Source organism: Mytilus californianus, unplaced genomic scaffold, assembly GCF_021869535.1.
Source record: "Mytilus californianus isolate M0D057914Y unplaced genomic scaffold, xbMytCali1.0.p SCAF_9, whole genome shotgun sequence".
NCBI lineage: Eukaryota > Metazoa > Mollusca > Bivalvia > Mytilida > Mytilidae > Mytilus > Mytilus californianus.
Genome location: NW_026262745.1, coordinates 54,889,489 through 54,915,424, shown reverse-complemented (window position 1 = coordinate 54,915,424; position 25,936 = coordinate 54,889,489). Strand labels below are relative to the sequence as shown.

At 30.3% G+C, this 25,936-nt stretch overlaps 2 protein-coding genes across 2 annotated transcripts in view; one reads left to right on the top strand and one right to left on the bottom strand.

Moving 5' to 3' along the window:
- Positions 1-333: 333 nt before the first annotated feature.
- LOC127714757 (dolichyl-phosphate beta-glucosyltransferase-like) lies at positions 334-13,914 on the bottom strand. The gene is made up of 9 exons (XM_052220803.1): positions 13,843-13,914; positions 9,536-9,710; positions 9,158-9,204; positions 8,471-8,539; positions 6,942-7,034; positions 5,732-5,905; positions 3,782-3,933; positions 2,901-2,986; positions 334-2,528 (listed from the first exon to the last, which is right to left on the bottom strand). Exons 1-9 carry the CDS (start codon positions 13,900-13,902, stop codon positions 2,413-2,415), a joined length of 972 nt encoding a protein of 323 aa, XP_052076763.1. The 5' UTR covers positions 13,903-13,914; the 3' UTR covers positions 334-2,412.
- Positions 13,915-14,873: 959 nt separating this feature from the next.
- Positions 14,874-25,936, top strand: part of LOC127714101 (PGAP2-interacting protein-like) — a 45,184-nt gene continuing 34,121 nt past the window's right edge. Inside the window, exons 1-5 of the mRNA XM_052220062.1 lie at positions 14,874-14,981; positions 18,086-18,398; positions 19,203-19,357; positions 24,246-24,432; positions 25,136-25,275. Coding sequence (XP_052076022.1) covers positions 14,942-14,981; positions 18,086-18,398; positions 19,203-19,357; positions 24,246-24,432; positions 25,136-25,275 — 835 coding nt within the window. The 5' untranslated portion in view covers positions 14,874-14,941. The remainder of the gene's footprint in view (positions 14,982-18,085; positions 18,399-19,202; positions 19,358-24,245; positions 24,433-25,135; positions 25,276-25,936) is intronic.

The window sequence follows — 25,936 nt, the reverse complement described above, 5'->3', positions numbered from 1 at the left end:
ACCTTTAAAAATGTTCAAAACCGTTTTGTTAAATGTTTTATTTGGTTTAAAGTGACCTGGTGACCTGAGGCAATTCTTTAATGTGACCTTGTAACTCTACTGGAGCAACATATTGTTCAACAACGAAATGACATTTTCCATGTATATGTTGTAGGTATGGACTCTGCTGTTGTTACCTTCCCTATCCAAAAATCACATCAACCTGATTTAGATGTCCTGCAACAAGTTGGAACAAATCATAAATTGTGTATTGTAATAACCTTTTTGCCTATTGCTTTGAAATGTTAGTCTATGTGATATTCATCTACAAGGCATATAAAAAACTTAAGTCTTAGAAAGTAATTATTTATTGTACATATCATTTTCACTCAAATATCTCCTTCAAGTACTAACAACATCTCATATATAGATTCATAACTATTTTATTTTGGATTAAGAAAAGTTAAATCACAGATATTCTGTAAATATTAAGAAATTATCCAAATAAAATATGACTATATAAAAAACCATGAGAAAGAAATTAAAAAGTAACAGGATTTATTGAGCAAATTTCTTTTGATTTTTGCTTTATAAGTGCTTGTATTTTGTAATCGATATTCCTTTCAAATATCTTACAAATTTTATAATATCACTAACATAATATCTAATTTTCAATCATAAAAAATCAAATATATTTTCAGCAAAACATTTGTCTTTAGTAAACATGTTTAACCTAACAAGTCAAAGAAATTAGTGCATTCAGTGGCAATCACCAAAGGATATTATCAGAAATATTCAAATTGCATGGCCATCCTTTTTTGAAAAATACAAAGTATGTGATATGCATGTATACCTACATGTATAATATGCAATTCACACACCCTTATGGCATAAAATGTGTAGTGCATGAACACAAAAAGTAATACACAAATTTCAAAGAATTCACTCACATCAAATACAAACAGAAGCAATCATCAATAGAAAAATAAACTTTAGTATAACAATGCGTGTGTACTTCATCATAATTAAACTGACTCACAACTAATAAACACATTAGTGGAATAACCACTTATTAGAGAACTTTAAATACTTTAATACCCCAAATATAATTATGTTTTATAAGAACCAAATTAAATGTTCTATTGCAATAATATTTGAACCAAAGATGACATATCTAAAAATATACAAGAATTCATAACTAAATATTCTATTTTTAGAACTTAACAGCCTGTATAAAATCAATATCTTTTCTTTTGGATTTCTAAAAACAACTAGTTCAATTTTAGCAATTAAAAAAAAAGTTGCAAAGACAAGTAATATATAGATCTGTCTGTAAGGTGGATAGTTATGATATAACTGTGTGCAAGAAATTGTTAAAATGATTATTTTACTGTACATAAATGCACCAAAATACCATAATATAATTTGTTTATAATTTTAAAATCTGACTAGACTAAAAGCTGTTAATTAGGAATTTTTTTCTGAAAAAACTATGCAAATGAAGTACAACTGTCATTTTTCTAATGAACAGGATTTGATTCTGTAAAGGGTATCTTCACATAAATATTTGACCAATCAATTAAACTATATCTAATATCATTGCCTTAATAAAGTTATTAAAAGCTTTTTAATATTTCAAATTCTAATCTTGTTCCATATTTATGTATTCAATCATAAATCTGACACAGAAGAAGATTTAAAACAGACAACAAATACCATTTGTTAATATTAGTTTGTTCTAATTAAAACACTCTTTACCTATCAATGTTGAAACAAGAAACACAGAAAAAAAGTTTGCTTCCTTAGTGTTCAATAAAACAATAAATTGATAAATGCATTGAAAATTATTAAAATATAAACTTTAATTGTGTCTTAGAGGGATAACAATTTGCATTTAACCTATTAATATAAAGTCGCCTGTTTTTTAAGGCACAACATTTAACCTATCTAACTATTGCATTCAAAGAAACATGAGCTAAAAATAAAAGTCCCTCAAGCATAACAAAATGTGATCTTTCCCCAGAAAAATTTGATGTCACAAAGCAAAAATCTTCATGTCACCATGTCCAATGACTCGTTTTCCCCCAAATGCAAATGACCCCAGGTCAACCGGGGCTGTTTATTTATAAAATCAAAATGGAAAACTTTTTCTATTATACAAAATGTAGAACTTATTTTAATCTGCAATGCAAATTACAATACAGATTTTCAAATAAAATATAAAAAGTTATAAAGTTTATAGATTTTGATATATTCATGTTAAATATTGAAAGGGGTGTAGATTCCAAGGGTTGAAACTAACTTCGGTGAGATTTACCAACCATGATTGTATTTCACTGAAAAAAGAGATAACAAAAATATAAATCATATAAATCATATAAATTAACTAAATCAAACCATTTTATTCATTTTAACAAGTAATAACAAAATGTTCTATAAAGATTTAACATCAGACCTAATTTTCCATGCACCTATCAAATATCTTAGTCTTATTAATATGAGATCTCTACCCATCTGTAACCAACTCCATACTGGAATCATCTTAGAACCTGTACAACAAAAAAAAGAATTATATTAGTACTAATCTCTACCTAGTGTGTTTTTTTTTTATTTTAGTGTATGCCAATTTATGTGGATTGAGGAATAATTGTATTATCTTCGGTATTTGATTTCATTGTTTTGCCAAAGTCTGCATACAAGCTTAAGTCATATATGTATAACACCTCAAAATTGCAAAAAAATATTAATCTGTTTCTTGAATCTGTAGTCCATACAAGTGAATTTAAGACTATCATTGTGTCCCCTGTACAGTTAAAGACAAAGTAAGGATCCGCTATCCTTTAAAGCTTTAAGCATATAATGCATTCTACACATAATCAAAATGTATCAATTTATTTACCATTACAGCAAATATAGTTTACCTTCTATTTCTTGCCACACTATTGCTACTTCAGCTATTGGTATACTAAAATATTGTGCTAAATATAACATATCTACATCAAATGCCCTGAAATGAAAACATCATAAATTTCATCATGTTGTTCAAATTAGTTTCTTTAATGTACTAGTATACAAATAAATAATTTAAGTGGAAATCTTTCTTTTTTAGTATTTTGTGCTGTGTGGTTACTGTCTCATTCAAATTTCCATATCTTTTATCTGACTAATGGTGATTTTTTACCTTGTTTTTAAGAATTAAGATATTGACACCATATTGAAAGAGATGGTATTAGAATATATCTAAAATGGTCAACATCACAGTTAATCTGGAAGCCAGTTGAATAAACAATCATTCTAACTAAATATATACCCTTAAAGGCAGCAGATCATGAGTTTCTAATTATTAGGTAATACCAAAGACTTATAATTTGGTTTTGCTGGGTGTCTGTCAAAACAGGCAGCACCTAAATGCAAGCTCTGAATATTGTGCCGGAGTAAGTTAACATACCCTACTGCATCTACCTTATGTCTTGCATTTTTAAATCAACTCAGTATTTGGTCCAAGTCCAATCCAAATCACGGTTTATAGTTGTATCACATAAACATTATTGTTCTAAATATGGTAGAAAGATCACACACTGGACATTAAACATACATCCATCAATATATCCATTTTTAAGACGTCTAAAATCATTTGGTCTCTGCTGATTAGTTTTCTCATTGGCAATCATATCACATCTCCTTATTTGTATATGTGAGATCATGTGTCTGATTTCACTTTTACTGTCATTTTAATTCTGAAAGATACTTTGTATACTACACTATCTGTTAACACCATTGCTGCAGACGTTCTATTACTTACCATCTCTCTACATGTAAATTTGAAAATAATAAAATGGCTGCCTCTCTTGTCAATAACTTAAATCCACATTGTGTGTCTTTTATACCTCGAACACATAGAAACCATACAACAAAATGGAATCCTTTCATTAATATCGTACGGAAAAAGGATCTCTGAAAAAAATAAAAAGTGTTTTATTTAAAGGATGTAAAGAAGTTGGCATGCATATATATATATTTTGTTGTCCACTAAAAAAGTTGACCTTTATGGTTTTATTTTAATTCAAATGTAACTAGTATCAATCAAAGCATAGCAGCACTGGTAGGCTTCTTTGTCTTCTCAATATTTTTGTTTGCTTCTAATTTTGTATTTATTCTTTGTTTATAAAACAATGAAATTAAGCACATAATACCCAATACATAAATCTCATAATATCTTATTTTTCTTTTCCTTTTCAGCAATCCATTTAATTTTCAAAACTGTTTTTGTAATGAAAGATTTATTTGATTTGTCACCTTATTTTGCATTAAAATAATGACAAAATATTTGGACTATATTTTACATATATCTATTAGTTGGCCAGTTTAAACTGAAAACTTCTTGAGATCTTGCAATTGTCAGTATGTAGATCCCTTGACTGTTGCATTTTAATTTTAATCTATTCAAATGGTGTGACATTGGATTGTTCAATTCAACTCATATTAAATTTAATAAAAAAAATACAACAAAGACATTTTACTTTATCTTGGAACAACTAAAGAATGAAATAGTAATGATAAAAACAAACCCGTTCACTTGGATCACAATGTAATCAAGTGTCAATAAGACTTATTAGGCTTTGCAGTTTATATTTAAATATCTGAATAAATATTTACAAATCTTAAACATCAAAAAACAACTGTTTTTGTTTTAAAGTTTTTTTTTATATTTTTTTAAACTAGAACAAGAATGTGTCCATAGTACACGGATGCCCCACTTGCACTATCATTTTCTATGTTCAGTGAAATTGGGGTCAAAACTCTAATTTGGCATTAAAATTAGAAAGATCATATCATAGGGAACATGTGTACTAAGTTTCAAGTTGATTGGACTTCAACTTCATCAAAAACTACCTTGACCAAAAACATTAACCTGAAGCAACCAAAAACTTTAACCTGAAGCGGGACAGACAGACGGACGGACGAATGGTTGCACAGATGAAAAAACATAATGCCCCTCTACTATCGTAGGTGGGACATAAAAACTCGAATTATATTCACTATTGTAGGAGAATAATCTAGTTCCACCTGTTGACCAATATGGTTTCTAGGCTTTATAAAAGCAAGTTTAGAATTTAACAGCAATTGTTATGAAAACTGATTTTAATATGAGAGTAATAACTTGCTGTTAAAATGGCTATACAATTTTAAAAAAACAACAATAAAAACTAAAGCTTAAGGAACTAAAATAATGTTAAAAAGAAAATAATCAAAATCAAACCCTTTTTCAGTTGAAGCACTACTATTCATATGTGCCAGTTTTTCATGGTTTGTTAAAATTCATAGGATTGAGGGCTTTTCTCTTTCAGGTTTCAGACCTTGAACATTTCAAACAATGGAAAAGAACGAAAATATGTATCGTGTTGATTATCAAATCTTGATTTATCATGAAAGTTAAAACTTAAAAAGAAAGTAATAACATATTCACATTACTGTAAATTCAGAAATTATTGCATGCATTTATTATTGCTATTTTTGAAGAATGGACAAATATGCGAGATTAATTATTGCAATTTCAGGAAAATCTGCTTACAGATATATGTATAAGATATCAGAATGCGAGTTCTTATTATTGCTATACTTCCCTAGACGCATTATTCGCATTTCATAAAATCCTCTCAAAAATTTCTGAATTTACAGTACTTAAAAATGTCTGAAGTACTGCATATTTTTGTACATTTACACTTGATATAAATATTATTATTTCACATACCTGTGCTATAGAATCTTCCTCTAAATGAGCTCTAGAACCACAAACAACAGCTAAATTGTCTGGTTTTTTATTTATTTTCTTCATTTCTACTTCTAACTTTCTAAAATCACTGAACTGACTGGCTCCATCAGCATCAGCAAATAATAATAGTTTACCCCTAGCTACAAACATACCCTAAAAAATCAAAGTAAATGGGGATATAAAATATTTCAAGGCAGAATAAATTTGACTTGTTTTCCAATTCAATTACTAAATGGACTGTAAACTGCAGTATTAAATCTTGTTCAACTAATAGTTTTCTTAGATTCCATAAATTCAAGTATTTAATGATTTAGATTTTTTTTCTTTAATTACAGTAAATAGTCAAATGACTTTTCCATTTAAACATCACATTTTCTAAAGAAATCTGTGACACTTTTCACATGATTTGATTTCATCATATTCATAGAGGGGCGTAAAGGGGGGTATCTGCACGAAAGAATGCGAAATAAAATTGCCATTTCACGATGAAGGAACAAATAAAAATTTCTTGCACGTTGATCTTTTTACCGATTTCACGAAACACTGTGAATAACGAACCTTTTTCACGGCAAAAATGGCAAAACACATTGCACGAATAACCCTTTACCACCCTCTTCATATTGTGATCAATTGGAGATATGTATCAACTAGTTTTTATCAGTGGTTATTCATTGTGTGATATGAATAAAAGGAGATGTGGGCTACTCATCATGTGATAGCAACCCTATTTTGAAGCAGATTGTTTTTAAAATAACACAAAAGCTCAATGGATAAAAAATTAATGTTAATTTGTAATGCATTTGAATTTTTAACATCCAATTAAAGTATTTATAATTAACAGTCCCTTACAGGGTTCCGGAAACTGTCATATTTGCCAGACATGATCAAACTGAAAGGCAATTGTCCGAAATGGCAGATTGGGATATGGGTCCAAAAGGTTTGCAAAATAATCTCAGTCATATCATTGAGATAGGTGCATCGCCATGAAATAAGATTTGAATACATGAAATATTAATTGAACTTTGGAGTGAAACTAGGGAAGAGACTCTCATGACCTATTACTGTTATTACTAAAAACCAAAAGATTACATCAATTTTCTTCTATGGTAAACACAACACAGTCGTTTAAACAAAAATTAAAAGCAAGATCTTTTTTCAGCCTCTTGAAAATTCCTGATGTTATACAAACCAATCTAATGGCTCCACCTTTGCCTCTGTTTTTCTCTAATGTTAGAACTCTAACTTTATCTGTACCGCACTTCTTGGAATAAGTCAAACCTGTCTATAATAAACATTTTTTTTTTATATTTTCTGAAAGAATGACTTAGTTTTATTCTTACAATTATACAGATAAAAGAACCAGTGTGTTTGTTTGTAAAAGACTGTATTTTTGGTGATGAAAGTTATCCTTTTTAATTTTTTTATTATTAGAAATATGGAGTAGACAGATCAATATACATGAATGCATAATATGATTTATAAATCAATTAAAATGTACTGTTCCCTGCATTCATAACAAACTATTAATGGACCATAAAAATCTTTTGGCATTTAATCTGGCAAATACATAAACAGAATAAAATCATTTTTAAAATATGTGATCAACAGTGAAAAATACTAAAAATTTACAGTTGTAAGAATTGTGTACTGTAAATTCAGAAATTATTGTGATGTTTTATTATTGGGAAAAATGCGACAGGGTTATAATCGCAATAATTTAAACTCGCATTTTGAAATTTTTTATATGAATTAAACAGGATTTTTCTCAATATTGCAAAATTTAAAATCGCATTTTAGTCTAAAATGACAAAATCGCAATAATAAATGTACGCAATAATTTCTGAACTTACAGTATTTAATAAAACAATTAGTGATGCTAAACAAACTATCTGTTCATGTAAAAAAAAAACTGATGTTTGAAACTATTTTATTAATATAAAAGAAAAATCTGTTATCCTATATTTTTTTTATAGAAATCACTTTAAGACTTGATAAATCAATATACATCTGCAATTAAACAATTATTCAATTTTCAGTAGATTTTTGGATCATTTGTCAATATTTTTTTTTATAAAGTTAGAATTCTTTTGAAAAAAAGTGGTACAAGGAAATATTTAATGACATTTGAATGTGACAGTCTAAGAGGAAGTGATTTGTTGCATAAACTTTATTTTTATATGCCCTGCAGCCAAAACATTGTACAATATCATGTACATGAATACAGATCCATGTACATATTTTTGGCCAAGTTAATTGGAAAGATTTAGTAACTCTAAAACTAATTTAATCAGAAAAAGATATGCAATTTCTTTAAATTATTTTCAAATGTCATAAATGTGATGATAAATATCAGTAACAATGAGAAATCATTTAGTATGAAAAATATATTTTCAATATACCCAATTGTTGTCACTCAATTTTTGCTAAAACAACATCATTGTTTGATGTAAGTCTGCAAACGATTTATACTTAATAAATTATACTAGACATTTGCCAGACAAAGGAAAATAATAAAAACAACCTGTATCCCCAAAAAATTTAATATTAGAACAATTCAAAACCTTTATGACTTATAGCTATGTATAGAAACAAGAAGATGTGGTATGATTGCCAATGACACAACTCTTAACCAGAGATCAAACGACAAAGAAGTTAACAACTATAAGTCACTGTACAACCTTCAACAATGAGCAAAACTCATATGGCATATGTACTTACTTCTGAAGTTTTATCTGAACTACCATCATCAACAATGATGATTTCATATGTAAATGATGGTGACTCTGTCTGAAAATGAAATAAAATGACATTTATGCATCTTAAAACATTGAAAAGGAGAAGGTGCTTTAAAGGTCTTATTTGGCCTAAATACAAGAGCATTACACAATTTGGCCTAAATACTAGCATTACACAATCATCAGAACTTTGCTAATATAATTGATAATAATGTGTAAAAACCTAACTGCGGAGACTTTCAAATATTATGAATATTTAACCAGATTGAATTTTAGACAACAGATGGCATAATTACATAAAAATTGACTAAAAATGACATAAACTGGATTATTATGACAGGTTCAGTAGTTTTGAAGAGATTTTTCTAGTGCATGAATTCAAAGAATTAGATTACCTTAACAGAAGCTGGTTCATAATGACAGTGGTCAATAATTTAAGTTTCTTCTTCGACCTTTAGACATCTTTTGTGTAACTGAGTTTATTTCCCATTAACATATAAACTTACATCTCTTTTTATTTGTACAAATGTATCTTGTATTGTTTTGTTCATAACATAATATATGCCTACATAGGCCTAGGCCTCTACATCACATGTACATAGACAAATAAAAATCCACAATTTTGTCAAACAAGCCTGATATTAAAAATGGTTGTTTATATAAAACTTACTTGTCTCTTTTCTAAATACTCCAAAGCTTCATCCATCATTGTGGGTACTGTTAGCAAAAGAAAAATATATGGTACATCATCAATGTTAAAACAATTCATTTAAAAAAATAAAATCTAAATTATATCAATATCTTTTTGCATACGCCATGTACATATAAAAATAAGAAGATGTGGTTTGATTGCCAATGAGACAACTCTCCACATGTACACAAGTAGTGCAGTACATACTAAATGATTGTGTCAAATATAAAATTTTCTGACAGGTTTAAGTTTATCTTAACTTTAGTCTAGTAGATAATAAGATAGTACTACTTTCTTTCAATCTTTAAAATAATTTTACTGAATAGAACAATCTATGATATATAATTTTATTCTTACATCTGTCTTGCTCATTGTAGGCAGGTACAATAACAGACAAATCTACACTGGGAGGATCATGAATACTTGGGAATTCTTCCTTTCCATCTTTTTTAGGATCAGTAAAAACTTTCTCACTGTCAAATCTTCCAAGATTTGGATAGGTTTCACTTGTAACAAGTAGCATCACTAAACCCTACAATAAAATATTTAAGTTCAAAGTACAGTAAATTCAAAAATATATGCAAAGGTTTTTTTCAAGATTGCAAAGAATGTGAGATAACATTATAACACATTAAATAGAACTTGCATTTAAATTTGTGATTGCATAATTATCTGTCAGCAGAAACTTTTGAGATTTCATAACCATGATAACCTGTGACTGATCTTCTATGCTTGTATTTTGATCAACATATGCAACAAGTATATTGGAAAATGCATTGAATAAGACATGAATTTACATTATACAACAAGTGTAAAAAATATGATAAAAAAATACACATTTGGTAAAAATATTTTAAAAAAAGTAAATATATTTCATGATTGGTAAAAAAAATTAATAAAAATCACAAAACTAACAAAAGAAAGAGTTATACTAAAAAAAAGTCTATACTATCATGATTGTTCTGCTTCTGAAGTTCATTGAGACATACGAGCATTATTAATGCTTGCTAATCATGCTAATACTCCCGTCATACTTTGAACGACAAAATTATTTTATGTCTACCTGTGTGAATTTCAAACGCGCAATTTTAAAATCGTATAATAAAAAAGCAAAATGAGGATGTTAAATTTGATGTATGCCTTATTGTGCTTCATCGTTACATTTGTTTGTTTTTATAGTGATTAAGATGATAACACAATGTTGACTGCTGTACCCCTATTTTTGACATTTTTACACATTGTGTCTGTTTGTTTTGTTCACGCATCGTTGTCATTATAATGGAATTTGATGCGACTGTCATACAAGTGAGAGGTTTAGCTAGCTATAAAACCAGGTTCAATCCACCATTTTCTACATAAGAAAATGCCTGTACCAAGTCAGGAATATGACAGTTGTTATCCATTTGTTTGATGTGTTTGAGCTTTTAGTTTTGCCATTTGATTAGGGACTTTCCTTTTTGTATTTTCCTCGGAGTTCAGTATTTTTGTGATTTTACTTTTTATATTGCATAACAAAACCTCTAAATATTAAAAATGTTTGCTACACTATCATGATTATGTACAAACACTTACAATAAAGGCTTTAATGTTTTAAGTGATCAATGTCTTTTCAGTACATAATTTTTAGGAAATAAACATAAAAGCAGATGGTGCAAAACAAAAATAATATGTGACATTTATGCTTTTTGATCCAATTGGCTGTTGAGATAACCCTCATAGAATGTGTAACTGGAGAGCATGATTCTTATTATAAAATCACATTGTCTTCAACCCAGGACCTCTGTGTTACACTCTAACCGACTAAGCTAAAGAAGTACAGTACTTCACTAGCTCAAACTCTTACGGATGACCAAGTTTCTACTATTCAAGGGAAGCAATCCTGTCACATAAAATTGAGACCTACGATTAAAAAAAGAAATTTAGACTTATCTATGCTGCGATCTACATATATATGTTTGAAAAAGGAAAAGTCATAAACAATATCTGCACTCATTATTTTGAGTATCTTCAAATTTCAACAGCCTGACATTTACAACTGTAAACCCTCAACATCATGCCTGACATTAGCATTTGCGTTCAGAGTTGATTTTGATTACAGGAATTGGCAATTAATTTAATATGAGGACGAAGTCCTCAATAACAGCAGTAAAATCAATATGCTAATGAGCTCAACATCTTTAACATTTTTTTGCTAACAGTTACACTTGCACATTACCCTGTTCATGTTCTGTTGACGAACGCTGCCATGCTGTAAGTTATACCATGTCACACAGATTTATAATCTGATTAGCTGTGGAATGGTAGCTCTTAGATCCTTATCATCATAAGGACCTACAAAATGTAAGAGCTACATTTCCACAGCTAAATTAATACATGTATGTGATAATAGATTACCAAAAAAAAAAGAAAATCAACAATACAATGAAAATTTAATTTGTAATAAGGGGACGAAGTCCCCTATTACGGTAGAAAAATCAATAAAAAAAAAAAAAAAAAAATCGGGAAAATTTCCCGAAATTTTCATTTTACTAATGAACTCAAAATCGTTAACTTTTTTATTTTCCCGCATTTGCGCAGAAATCTACTTCCTTTTTCCGGTCTCATTTGCATGAGTCTTTGAGTAAAATATATATTTATCAGTCTAGTAAAATATAGGAAGGAACGCAATACCAATTCCATTTTTAATAATTCCTTGAATGGCTTGATATGAAAAAACGTTATCTTGAATATAACATAAATAACGTCACAACTAAAATTCCAAACAACAGAACCGAAATCGGAAACGTAAGGGTATTTCCATTTCTTTTTTGAACAGATTTTGAAGTTAAAATATGAATGCACGTCGTTTCGTAACCTGGTCGTTTCGTACCTGGTCGATTCGTAACTACGTTGTTTTGTAACTGAGACGTTTCGTACCTTTTGTAATTATAAAATATTTATTTTATTATAGTGTCACATATTGATTGACAAATATTTACATATCACAGTATTCATCAAAACAATCAATACCCAGTCATAATATTATATATGGTTATAAAGTGTTAGTTTAAATTAATTAGTTTAAATGAAAAAGTTAAAGTTATTATTTAAAAATGATACAATTGTTCATCTAATAATAACAATATTGTAATATTTTTAACTTAAAATTTTCTGAAATCTTTTTAATTATTGGCTAATTGGTTAATTTGTAATTACGCTCGGTGACAGCTTTAATGGTTTTATGACAACTAATGACAGGTAATAAAAAGTAATTACAGTAGGTGTAAAGTGATTAAGTAGATTAATGGCACACGACCTATGGCACACGACCGGCGTTGGCGGAGTTAAAGTTTTTTGGTTTTTTTTAAAGAACACTTTATCTTACTCTGTTCTTTTTCTTTCTTTCAGATACATCACTATGTTGTCCTTTGTTTGCATGCTTATACTGGCATAAAGCCTGATTTTTCATCCGAAAAAACCTGGTATAAACATGAAACAAAGTCTTAGTGGGCCGGAGCAGCAGCAGCAGTTGGTCCGTAAACAAAAGCACACCTCCTTAATAATGTACTACTGGACATCTGGTTTTGAGTGTATTTATCCCAGAATGAGAAAATTTCTGATATATGTTTAATAACTACACAAAAAAGCAATCAGTAGTGAAATATTTTGAATAAATTTAATTTGAATTAAATTGATAAATTATTAGGCGTGGTTAAATTAAATAAATGTAAGTGACAAGTGTTCACTTAATGGTATAATAGCAGTTTTTTTTTTACTCCTTTTTCATTCATCTATAAACGCCATATATGTCACTAACAGTAAATAAGCCCAAAGTACTTGTGATCGTGGCAGAAGACTAAATACTTTGATAAAGACGGGGTACATCTAAATGATGATGGACAATTCAAATTCTTCTGTTTTAATTGCATGTGTGCAAAACTGTACTTGTAAAGTGTAAATTTATGTGCAATCAATTATTTAATAAATAAATATAGATATATATATACACATACATCACTAAGTCTTTTTATTACTTTTTACGTAACCTACTAATCTTATTGTTATTATATATTGATAAAAGGTTACAAAACGTCTCAGGTACGAAACGACCTAGTTAAGTTACGAATCGACTAGTTACGAAACGACCAGGTTACGAAACGACCTGCACCCTAAAATATGTTTGAATTAAAAAAAAATAATTCATACAGACTTCGTCCCCTTTCACAGGTAATGCCTGCCTCATATTACAGACTTCACCCTTTTTCACAGGTAATAACTTTCTCATATTAATAAACAGAGTGTATATCATTTTTGTATTAAAAAAAAACACACACAAAATAAGACCGGTGTAAAATTTCTGATGCAACAACGACTGTCCTCAAAAATCATACCGACTACACTCTACACTACAGGGAATGACAGGATTTGTATCTTAAAAATACGTATTTTACATCTTTAGGGTATTTGTAATCCCTTCCCTGTCAATGTTCCTTTTTCAATGCCAGAAATAAAATCTGTCGTAACAGTCGTTGGCACAGCCGGTATCGGACATCGGAAAAGATTTGGCAGATTGATTTAATTCTGAGTCTAAACGGCCTAAGAATAAATCCACACACCATTACTTTACATTGGCCTTTTAATTTAAATGTAGAATTGACAATTGACATTAGAAAATTGACGTTTACCAGTAAAATAATGATGAAAATAGCGACACATGTTAAGGAAAATATCAACATCAGATCCATTTTCACCGGAAGTTGTTGTGAAACTCACGATCTCAATAATGTTTGTTTAATTCATCGGATGCAGGTCCAGCCAGATTGTATCCAGATATTATCTTCAAATTACAACTAATAATTCAAATTTAAGTTTGTACTAACAACGCACCATAACTTACCTAATTTTTGGAATTCGTTGTATCAATAAAATGACATCTATTGGCGAAATTTTCATCTGATGCGGTAAAATTTGTATCATTGATGTTATTATATATCGTTAATAACATAGTTTCATTTCAATACTGCAGAGCAATTTCTTGATATTAATGGAGATATGGCTGTATATTAAGGGGACGAAGTCCCCTATTACAGTAGAAAAATCAATAAAAAAAAAAAAATTCGGGAAAATTTCCCGAAATTTTCATTGTACAATTGAACTCAAAAGCGTTAACTTTTTTTTTGTAACTTTTTTAATTCCCGCATTTGCGCAGAAATCTGCTTCCTTCTTCCGGTCTCGTTTGTCATGAGACTTTGAGTGAAATATATAGTTATCAGTCCAGTAAAATATAGGAAGGAACACAATAACAATTTCATTTCTAATTATTCTTTGATATGAAAAAACGTTACCTGATGATAGCGTTTCTTTGTTTACATTGAATATGACGTCATAACTAAAATAACGTCACAACTAAAATCCCTAACAACAGAACCAAAATCGGAAACGATACGGTATTTCCGTTTCTTTTTTAAACGATTTAGAACTTAAAATATGTTTGAATTAAAAAAAAATAATTTATATAGACTTCGTCCCCTTTCACAGGTAATGCCTGCATCATAATATGAGGCAGGCATTACCTGTGAAAGGGGACGAAGTCATATTATTGTTTACGACTAGCTTTGGGATTTGGCTATTTCTAAAATTGGTTCCAAAGAGGAACATTCTTCTTCGAAAGAAGTCACAAAAGCTTTTCATTGACCAAGACTAAAATTTGTGGTAAAATACAAAATGCAAGTAGGATTTTCCGGTGAAATGAAGCTTTGAAATAAAGTAACTCTCCCTTTTAACATGATTGAAACTAGAACTTTAGTTAGGGAATGTGTACAAGGTATTCAGAATTTAGAAACATTACATATTGAACTTTCTTTCGTATATTTGTATGCTCTGTAAGACTACTTTATAACGTTTCTAAGGAGAATTATAGTTATCTCGTACCATTGTAAACTCGTACCAATGTCAACTCGTACCAGTAAAAAAAAACTCGTACCAATGCAAACTCGTACCAATGCTAACTCGTACCACGGTAAATTCATACCATTGTAAACTCGTACCAACTTATTTAAATGTATTCAAATGGTGTTTAATGATGAATATATAGTTTAATTTCACTCAATACCTCTTAAGTCTGTAAAATGTATATAATCTGAAATTACACTGACCAATTTATGCTAATTTTCCTTGTCTAATTGGATAGAGAAAACCGTGGCAGATTGGCTTTGTTGTCTCCCTTGAACAGACCCTTTTTTTTACTTTTACTGACAACTATTTGATTTAATTTTTAATCATTCCAAATAAGTAACATTGAATAGATTTGGGTATTTTTCTATTGTTTCTAAAAGGAATTTTATTTAATGAGAGAATTTATTTCTTGTGTTTTAAAGGTTTAAAATTGGTTATGACCAACAGTTAGAAAGTATGAAATTTATTTTTATACAATATTCAGCTCATTGTTGCACAAAATCATGATTAAGACCATGTTTTAATTCATATAATCAAAAGGTCATTATAATTTTCCCGATTTATATACATGTATAACACCTGTAGCCGAAGATACACCTCGCTCCAGCAACAGAGGAAAATAACTGATATCTGAAAAGGCACCTGAGATCACCCTCAGTTTCAAGTGGGGTTCGTGTGGCTTTTAATTCCAAGCTGTTAAATTATATAACAACAATCAAAATTTAATAATATGATTAACAAGTTGACTAGTTAATAATAACCCAATAATCATACAATCAAAGGAATTTAATATATCAATTAGCATGGTAATTAAGGAATTACATTCGTATTTTTGTCTAAGTTTTCATTAAAATCTGGTATAAAATTCAAGTAATTCAACTTTTTTATTAAGATTACAAAAAAAAATCATAAAACATTCGTATTTTTGAATATATTTTTAATGGTACGAGTTTGCAGTGGTACGAGTTCTGAATGGTACGACTTCCCAGTGGTACGAGTTTACGTTGATACGAGTTAACTTTTTTGGTACGAGTTTACATGGTACGAGTTTACAATGGTACGAGTTAACTTGCTTCCTCTAAGGAGACCCCATGGCATGAGATATGGTGACGGGAAAATATTTTGCATGTACTTTATCGTAGTCCAAATAATTATGACGTTTTGAAAGGCTATTTTAATTTTTGATGTGACGGCTTCCTACTACTTATATTTTGTTGTGACACATTCCTACGACAAAGGAAAACGTCACAGCAAAAACAAATAAAGTAGCCTTTCAACATGTTCCAGACGTTATAATTACTTGGACTAACTTTATCAGCACCAATTAATATGAGCATCTATTCGTTTCAACAGCCTAACTGACCGGTTTTACTAGCAGAGAGTTTACCTTCCCCATAACATCAACATGATCAATAAATACAATGTTATAAACTAGTCCAAATAATTATGAGGTTTTGAAAGGCTATTTTATTTTTTGCAGTGACGCCTTCCTATGTCACAGCAAAAAAATAAAATAACCTTTTAAGACGTCATAATTATTTGGACTATTATAAAACACGCTAACACATTCAAAATGCACACTCACCATGCTCACCTACATGACCTAGCCTTCATTTCTCATCCTTAAATCTAAAAGAGTACAAACTAAATTTCACCCTGGAAGCTGCACAGGAAACCTTTAAAGACAGAGTTGGAATTCAAACAGCTATATGACAGAGAAATGCTGAAAATCCTATGGTAAAGGATCTTGGAAAACCAAAAGGGGAACGGCTAAAAACCTCAGACATCAAAAAGACTGGTGTGTCTGATATATTTACTGATAAGGAAACTACTAATTGATGCCATCTGGTGACTACATATCTCAAACACACTATAAAATATCGGTAAAAAGTATTCCTCAACAAAAAATATAATATAAACCATAAAAATATATATATATATACATTGGTGTAAAAATTAAAAAATACATACATTGCATGCATGAAACCAATTTGCTAAAACAATTTTGATGATGCTGAAGAATATGATTCTCTAAGCAACAATTTTCACATCAGCTCTTACATATGATGCCAAATTAACAGTTTATGATCCATTTATGGTAACCAGAAGAGTTACAACAAAGGCTGTGATTTATTTCCAGTCTACTCATACTGGTTGAGTACCAGCATGACCAGTTGCCATTTGTCCAAATGCTTTTGAAGGCTAGATGAAGAGCTACATTGTATCTTTAATTTTTTTCTTTAACACCCTCCTTTGTTCTAATTTAATCTAAGAACACCATCAGCAGACATGATCAAGAAATTTGATCGCCTCTACACATGTATGTCTAAAAAAAACTGTTGCCAGAAAACAATATTTGGCCAGCATCAAATTTTTATTGCAAGTTAGAAAACATTTGCATCAAATGCAAAATACCTTCCTTTTAGACTAAGAGATATGCCTCATTTTGTTAATTCCTTAATTGGAAGTCAATTCATGTATATCAATTACAAATGAAACTATTTGAATGAAGAATTTCAATTTGTTTAGTGATCATTATAAAAAATTACAAGGAGATGTGGGGTAAAATATCAAATTGAGACAGCAACCCATAACAAATATAACCAAAAGACATCTAGAGAAAAACATGCACTCTACAACAGTAAATATGTGTTTATAAAATATACCAAGCTATAAATACCCCAGAGTCTACAAAAGTTGTGACTTAACTTAACAAAAACAATCATACAATCAAAGACCTGACTCAGTTTACTACACATTCATTTTGAGGTGTTTCATTTTAATTTTAATTACTAATATGGAACCCTAGCAATGCCTATATGTATATATATATATATTCAAATAAAATTTAGGTTAAAATATAAAAATACATAAGATGTTTACATTCATTTTACATGTTTTACATTTGTTTTAAAGTTTTTTTAATTAATTTCAAAGATATGTGATATACATGTATTATTCTTTTTATTTTAGGATATGTATTTTGGTCCTTATTCCAAGGTCTTGGACCTATGATATGGTTTTATCCACTGAATGAGTTAGAGTTATCTGGATATGAGATATTTGCTGTCACATTTTTTGCACCAGTTCTTGTTGGAATACCAGGTGTTCTTAAACTTCTGCAGAATAGATGGATGTTAGGTATACTTCGCTTGGCAACTGTTGGAAGCCTTGCATCGTTCCAAGCCAGTACTACATTGATAAGACTGGCTATACTAGCACTTGGAACAGGTGCAGCTATGTTAGTTTTTACTGTAACACTGTGGAGTAAAGACTCGAGAATAAGGTATGTTTGTAAATTGTAATTCATTTGTAATTATTTGGTCGTCCCATTCACCAATGTTCACCTGTCTTTATTATTAAGAGCATTATAAATAATCATGATGAACATCAATTAAATTAAAATAAACAAACATCTATTTCTGGATTTTGCATTGATTTTACCAGCCGTCAGTTAATGTCTGCTGAAAAAAAAATGGCCCAAATTTTTACCGACTTATACGAAGGTCAAGGCTGAATCCTTAGATTTTGAAATTGATCAGGGCATCCAACTTATAGTCAGATCGACTTTTACTCGAGTACAACAGTATATAAATTTTAAAAAATGCAAACTATAAAACTCAAGCTTGAATTTTTGTGACAAAATATCATTGGTATATTTTTATGCTCAGCTGACATCGTTTGTTTCCAAAAATTAAATTTCATATGTACATGTAAGAAGAATAAGGGGACGACCATTTGATTTTTTTATGTTGTCAGCATGGTCAGAGTAGCTAAATATTTACAACTGAAAAAACCTTCAAGTTACAATTTATTTATTCTTGTAGTAATCAATTTTCCAGAGATAGTGAGACACACAAAAATATTGCAGTATATTAATCTAAGTATTTAAATAGTAGTTAAATGAGAAATAGATGTATTTAGCAGAAAGGATACATATAAACATGGTTTACTTTTTACAAATTGTGACTTGAATGGAGAGTTGTCTCATTGGCACTCATACCACATCTTCTTATATCTATGATAAACAGAATTCACATCAAATTTACTGTTATTATTTACATTTTAATAATCAAAGTTTTAATTTCAGGTGCCACACATTTTGGGGAATAATTTTAGGTTTTATGTCCTTTGTAACCAGTAGAGTATGGTTTGTTTCTTTTGTGCCAACATGGTGGAGTAACCAGACAAACTCTATTGTGATAGGTATTGGTGCTATAGCAGCATTAGACCATATTATCTCAGGTTTGTATTATTTTAGACATTGTTCGTGATACTCAATATTAAATTAACTTAACTACATGCATTATTTATGAAAGCTGAATATCTAAATACAGAGATCAAAATTAAGAAAATTAAAAAAAATCTGTTTCCTAAAAGTTAAGACAAACCCTTTTTGCTTAACTTCAAGAATAGTAAAGTATAGTAGTATATGCATAGCTCCTCTTGTTTGACACATATCTGGAATGTACATCTAAGAGAAATTTACAAAACAGAAAGATAATGTATTAGTTAACATGTACCTTTTTATTCACGGCTGTTTCACAATATTTTACCCAGCCTTCACAATTTTTGTTATATGCATGAAATGGCATGAAAATATGTCTGTTTAGGTTTAAAAATGATGGAAAAATAATGTCTGTTGAAGCTTTTATCTTTACAATGATATATGATACTCTATGTTGAGATTCATGTTTTAAAATCAATATTTTATGGGCTCTAACAGAGGATTTTTTTACATTATGCTGTAACATTGTAAAAAGAGGCAAGTTTGAATTGTTTAAAATATATAAAGTGATAAAAAAATGTCAGGTATCAAATGTTTCAAAAAAAATCTATCAGACTCAGCTTAATTTTGCACTTTGCCAAATTAAAATAGCACAAAAATTGGCAAAATTATGAAAAAATTAAGTGATCGACACCTTTGTTATGCATTTTATAAATAAAACACCATGTCTTGCTTAATAATCAACAGGAAAAAAAATTGTTAATCATATTTCCATCAAATAACTATTTAATATGTTAAATAATGTATACGTTCAAATTCAAGCTAAAAAAAATACTTTTACATCACATATGATTATAGAAATTGTCATATTTATTCTTTTTTTTCAAGATTGTTGTGGGGATGCTTTTTTTGTAGTGTCCACAACACTGTGAAATCTGGGGAACTATTGCAGCAGTTAAAATACTGTTTTGTGTGTGAATAGGTCCCTTCACTGTGTAGATATTTACCTATTAGTGATGAGTTTCTATATTGCCAAGACTTTCCAGCATCAAATTTTTACTGAACTGTAGAGTCTGCAACTCTGTAGTGTCCGCAACACTTCTGATCAGTTTGGTTTTTTTTAACATTGCTTTTCCTCAATTTCAGCCAAAGATGGTTGAATATCTTTCAATTGAAAGTATTACACTTGATTATAATTTAATGGAAGTAGAAATCTTACAATGAAAAATAAAAAATGCAACATAACATACACAAATACTGTTTCGATTGACTAAAAACAATCAAAATATATAGATATTGTTTTATCAATATTTGTTTTCCTATTATATTCATCTTTAATTAGTTAATTCAGACTTGAGCTAAGCTTCTTGCTTTAATTTCATTGTAAAGTTACATTTAACTATAATTTAGTGTGTTGCGGACACTACCATCATCTGACCATTCACACATTTAACATATCAGTACTGCATTCAATTTGATAATGTAATTCACAACATTTTCACCTTTTAAAAATTGATTTAAATCTTAACTTAAGTTGATTGATCAAACATTTCCATCATCTTTTGTGACTATCACCAGTTCAGGTACCTAGTACTTGATGATTAGGTTAAAAATAAAAGTAAGTGTTACACATGGGTCACATATATCTTATATTTAGTTTGGTCAAGAGAAACTTTCTTCTGAAATAACCACATATTTTATAGGTACTAAAGATAAATTAATACTGAAAACTATGGATCTGTTTTTGAACATTCAAGCTGCACAATAAAATTGTTACATTAAAAAAAAATGTAGATGTCCGCAATGTTTTCAAGCTTCTTTACAGACCTCTAAAAATTTTTAATTATTGATGAAGTTTTCAACTAAAAAGGTTTTCCTTTTAATATTCAATGTGTAGTGACAACGTAAGTTTGAATACTTCTTATTTTATACAAAACAAATTATTTATATTGATGTAATCTTTCAAATTTTAAGCATAACAATGCTTCTGAGCAATGAAAAAGAGCATCTGTGTGCTTCCATATTTTTACTCAGCACAGGAAAACCAGAAGAGGTCACACAAAGATCTTCTAGAATTTCCTTCTAGAGACATATCTCTCTCAGAAAAATTGTCAATTTATAGGCAATATTCGAGTTGATTTTTAGGCAGTTCAGCTGCCTTATGCCAATGTATGCTACCACCCTAGATTTGTGTTCTTCCCACTAAATGGTGTAAAAAGTGTTATTGTTATTATCTAGCTGGCTAATATGTTATTAATAACTAATTAGGCACTTTTTTCATACTTTCAATTCTGGAATACAAAAAATATGACCAGAAAAACCTTAAATGATCGTCGAACTACCCAAAACTTTTGAAGTTGCACATAGTAAGTAGTGCTCAATAGAAATCTGTACGTAGTTTATCATCCCATGTGCTTTTGGCTAAGATGTCAAAGAACAATTGTATGAAATATTTCATCCCCGAAAATCTCTTAATTACAAGTCGTTTACACTTCCCAAATGGCAAAAGGTGCAGGAATATTGTTCATGTACACCAAATCTCTATGATAGAGGAAATAAAGTTATATGTAGTAGTCTAAGTTGGCGGAAATTTTAACTTACACAAAACGTAAGGTAAGTATTCTGATGTTTTAAAGTAAGTTTAGTTCATAATGATGTTCTTTTCGTGTAAGAAGATTGTGATTATTTTATTTATTTCAATTGAATGTATGCACATTTAAATTCCTTTCTTTTATTATATTATCCCGTTTACCACTGACCTTGTCAGTTGTTAATGTTTTTATGAATGAAAAAGATCCGAAAATCGACGTTGATGGGATGTTTTAAGAAATGTGGACAACTCGTCCTCGAGACAAGTCGGACCGAGTCCACTCTGACCGTCTTAGAAGACAACTCGGACCACTTGTCAGATTTACTTAGGGTTTCATTAAATGTTGGACTAACATGTCTAGCGGAGTTATCAATCTTTCGTTTGTGCATTGGGGTCTATTTAGGGGTATTTTGAGGGGCCTAAATAAGGGAGGGGTTTACTATAGAACCCTATTGGATTTTATTTTTTTCAATTTTGAAATGACTTTTACTTGAAAACAGTAAGTGATAGACACACACGACCTTCAGTAATGATAACAGGACAATAGAACAAACCAAATAAAATATAGGGTGAGTACCTGGGGGTCATCCCACCCCCTTCAATTTGAAAATGTGTTTTATCTTGTAAACGGTCGCGATCCCCACCCCTAAACCATATATATACTTGTATGGGACAATAAAACAAATCAAATGAAAATAATTTGGGGGAGTCCCAGGTGTCGCCCCCACCCCTTCTGTTTGAAAACTTGTAAATGGTCGAGATCCCCACCCCTAAACAATATATATTCATGTATGGGACAATATAACAAATCAAATGAACTATAGGGGGAATCCCTGGGGGTCAACCCCATCCCCTTCTGTTAAGAACTTGTTAACGGTTGAGATCCCCACCCCTTAACCATCCATAGTCTTGTATGGTACAATAAAACAAATAAAATGAAATATAGGAGGAGTCCACAGGGGGTCAACTCCACCCCCTCCTGTTTGAGAACTTGTTAATGGTCGAGATCCCCACCCCTAAACCATACATATTCTTGTACGGTACAATAAAACAAATAAAATGAAATATAGGGGGAGTCCACGGGGGGTCAACCCCACCCCCTCCTGTTTGAGAACTTGTTAACGGTCGAAATCCCCACCCCTAAACCATACATATTCTTGTATGGAACAATAAAACAAATCAAATTAAATATAGGGGAGCCCCTGGGGGGTCACCCCATCCCTCCTGTTTGAGAACTTGTAAACAGTTGAGATCCCCTAGTCCCCACCCCTAAACCATATATATTCTTGTATGGGACAATAAAACAAATAAAATAAAATATAGGGGATTAGTCCATGGGGGTCACCCCACCCCTCTTCTTTTTTAAAATTTGCAAACAGTCAAGATCCCCACCCCGAAACTATATATATTCTTGTATGGGACATTAAAACAAATCAAATGAAATAAAGGGAGAGTCCCCTGGGGATCAACCCCCACCTTTTGAGAACTTGAAAACGGTCGAAATCCTCACCCCTAAACCATATATATTCCTGTTCGTCAACTCAAGAATGTTTGAATGACATACAGGGTCAATCTCCTAGGCTTCACATACATGACATATGCATATCACTTAACTTGACCATACCAATTTGTACTGGACTCGGCCCAATGTCAGGCAACCATGGGAATGACGAATTATAGGAGCTTTGTTTGGGAGACTTCGTAACAGTATCCTGTTACAACAATGTACAATTATTTCTTGTTTATTATAGAATTTAATTAATGCAAGAAATAAGTCTAGGTTGAATTTACTTTAATTTTTTTTTGAGTTATTTCTGGGCCTATAAAATTTTTCATTTAAGGCTCATTTTAAAGGAAACATATTTAAGATAAATTAGAAATAACTTTTGAAAATGGTAGGATTGGATAGCGTAAAAAACATTAAGGTATAAACATTTTTTTAACTTGAAATAGCTGAGATAAATAATTAAACCAATTCTTCCACAATATTCATCTTAACTTAAGCTTCTGCCACGTTTGACTTGGGGTTTTTTAATTAACTGCCTAGAGCGCCCTTGGTGCTTTGATTCATTCAATTTGTTACAACCCTGTGTACAATATTGTGAAACAGCCGTCAGTATGTTCAAGGAGTTCAATGTCTTCATATTTTTAAGGCAGTGTTTTATTTGTAACATTTTCTGAATGCAAAGAATAAAATCTGTTTTCTGATTATAAATTTTAACTTTACTATATATTCTTTCATACACATAGCTACTCCCTGTAACCCTCTAGTAAATCTACTCTAACCTCATTACAGCTCATTTACTTTTTTAAAGGTTCTGATATATCTGAAGTAAAAGAATCTCCATCTAAGACAACTGACCGACCATATTGGTTACCCACAGCCATTGGTTTTGGAAGTTTGTTATATCTTACACATTGGTGTTTTGGTGAATCATCCTTGGTGCTGAGATGGGTGGTGAAAGGATATCCTGATCATGGACCTGCACCTTATCCTTGGGGGTAAGTCTATATTAGATTCACAGACAAATGGGGAGAAGGTTCTAAAGTGGCAATCAAAAAGTGTAAATCAAAGAAATACAGACAACACCAAAATAAACATGAGCAGACAAACTACTGTCTACAAAACACTACACTCAGGAACACTAAAGATTGAGCAACATCAACCATACATAAAAAATGGGATAAATGTTTTAATATTTAAATTTTGTTCTTTCATCCAACAAAGTTTTAACTGCAAACTATGAACAGGCTTAAACAGAAACTTGTATGATTAAAAAATCTGCATAAAGATTGCAATCTTTTTCAACAAAATCATAAAAGAAAATTTCCTAAGATACATATATGAATAAACAGAGTATGTGGGATATAGATTGAGAATTTGAGACATCTGTTCAACACTCAACATACAATGACATACATTGCACAACAAATACATGAAATAGTTTTCAACAAGAAGTAAGGGGACCAGACTATACCATATGATGATTCCTACATTATCTACAGTGTCAGTCTATACAAATTGTGAATGAATTAAACGGGCAACAACTATGAAAGTATCTGAAAATGTGTGGCTTGTTAAATTAGTCTTTTAAGTACACAGGCTTTCCTCATATTTATGAACAGACTTGAATTTTGATTTTCTTTGTCATTGTAATTATTTCACTGTGATATATTTAAAATAATATGTTTCTTTTTGTTGTAGATCATTTATATTATTAGATTTAGGTCTGGGAGTACTGATAATGTCCTGGCACTGGATGACAATGTCAAAGATCTGGTGGATTGTGGGATTGATTTCAATATTGATATTATATTACCTTCCAACATGGATTGGATTTATGGGTTGGTTTAATGCATTTTGATTTCTTTAACCAATCCATTTAGCCATTTAGGTTGATGTGCACTGAAAGATAAATATTTGTATGCAAGCATGGGAAATACTGTGTATTCATTATAATATGTGGGATAACTAATTTTCGTAGATTTTATGTGTACATGTGAACAACAAATTTAAATGTTCAACAGAGTTTACATTTTCTATAGGCTTATATGCAGACTTTTCTAAAGCCTCGAAATCAAGTAATCACAAAAATATAATTTTTCCTTAATCCATAAAAATTGGTACCCAAACAATAAAACATGTAATTTGTGAGAATTCTTGCAATGGGATAGAAATATTAACAGTAGGTAACTCTAATCACAAATTAATATTCCCTTAGGGTTGTGGCCTGTTATCTATTTCTTGTATGTCGGAGGCCACCTCAATGGTTAATTAGATGGCATCTAGACTAAAATACACACAAAATGCTTATACATATTTTAGAGCCCATGCATCGTAAATTGTTTATTTTAGACTTTGTATAATTTGGATATAAGTTTTAGTATGTTATAAATCAAATGTGAGAATTTGAGTCAAATCGGTGAACATGAATTTGACAGGTGATGCCCCTTTAATCTATAAACATGAACAACATACATGATCTAAGTAATCATGAATGATCAC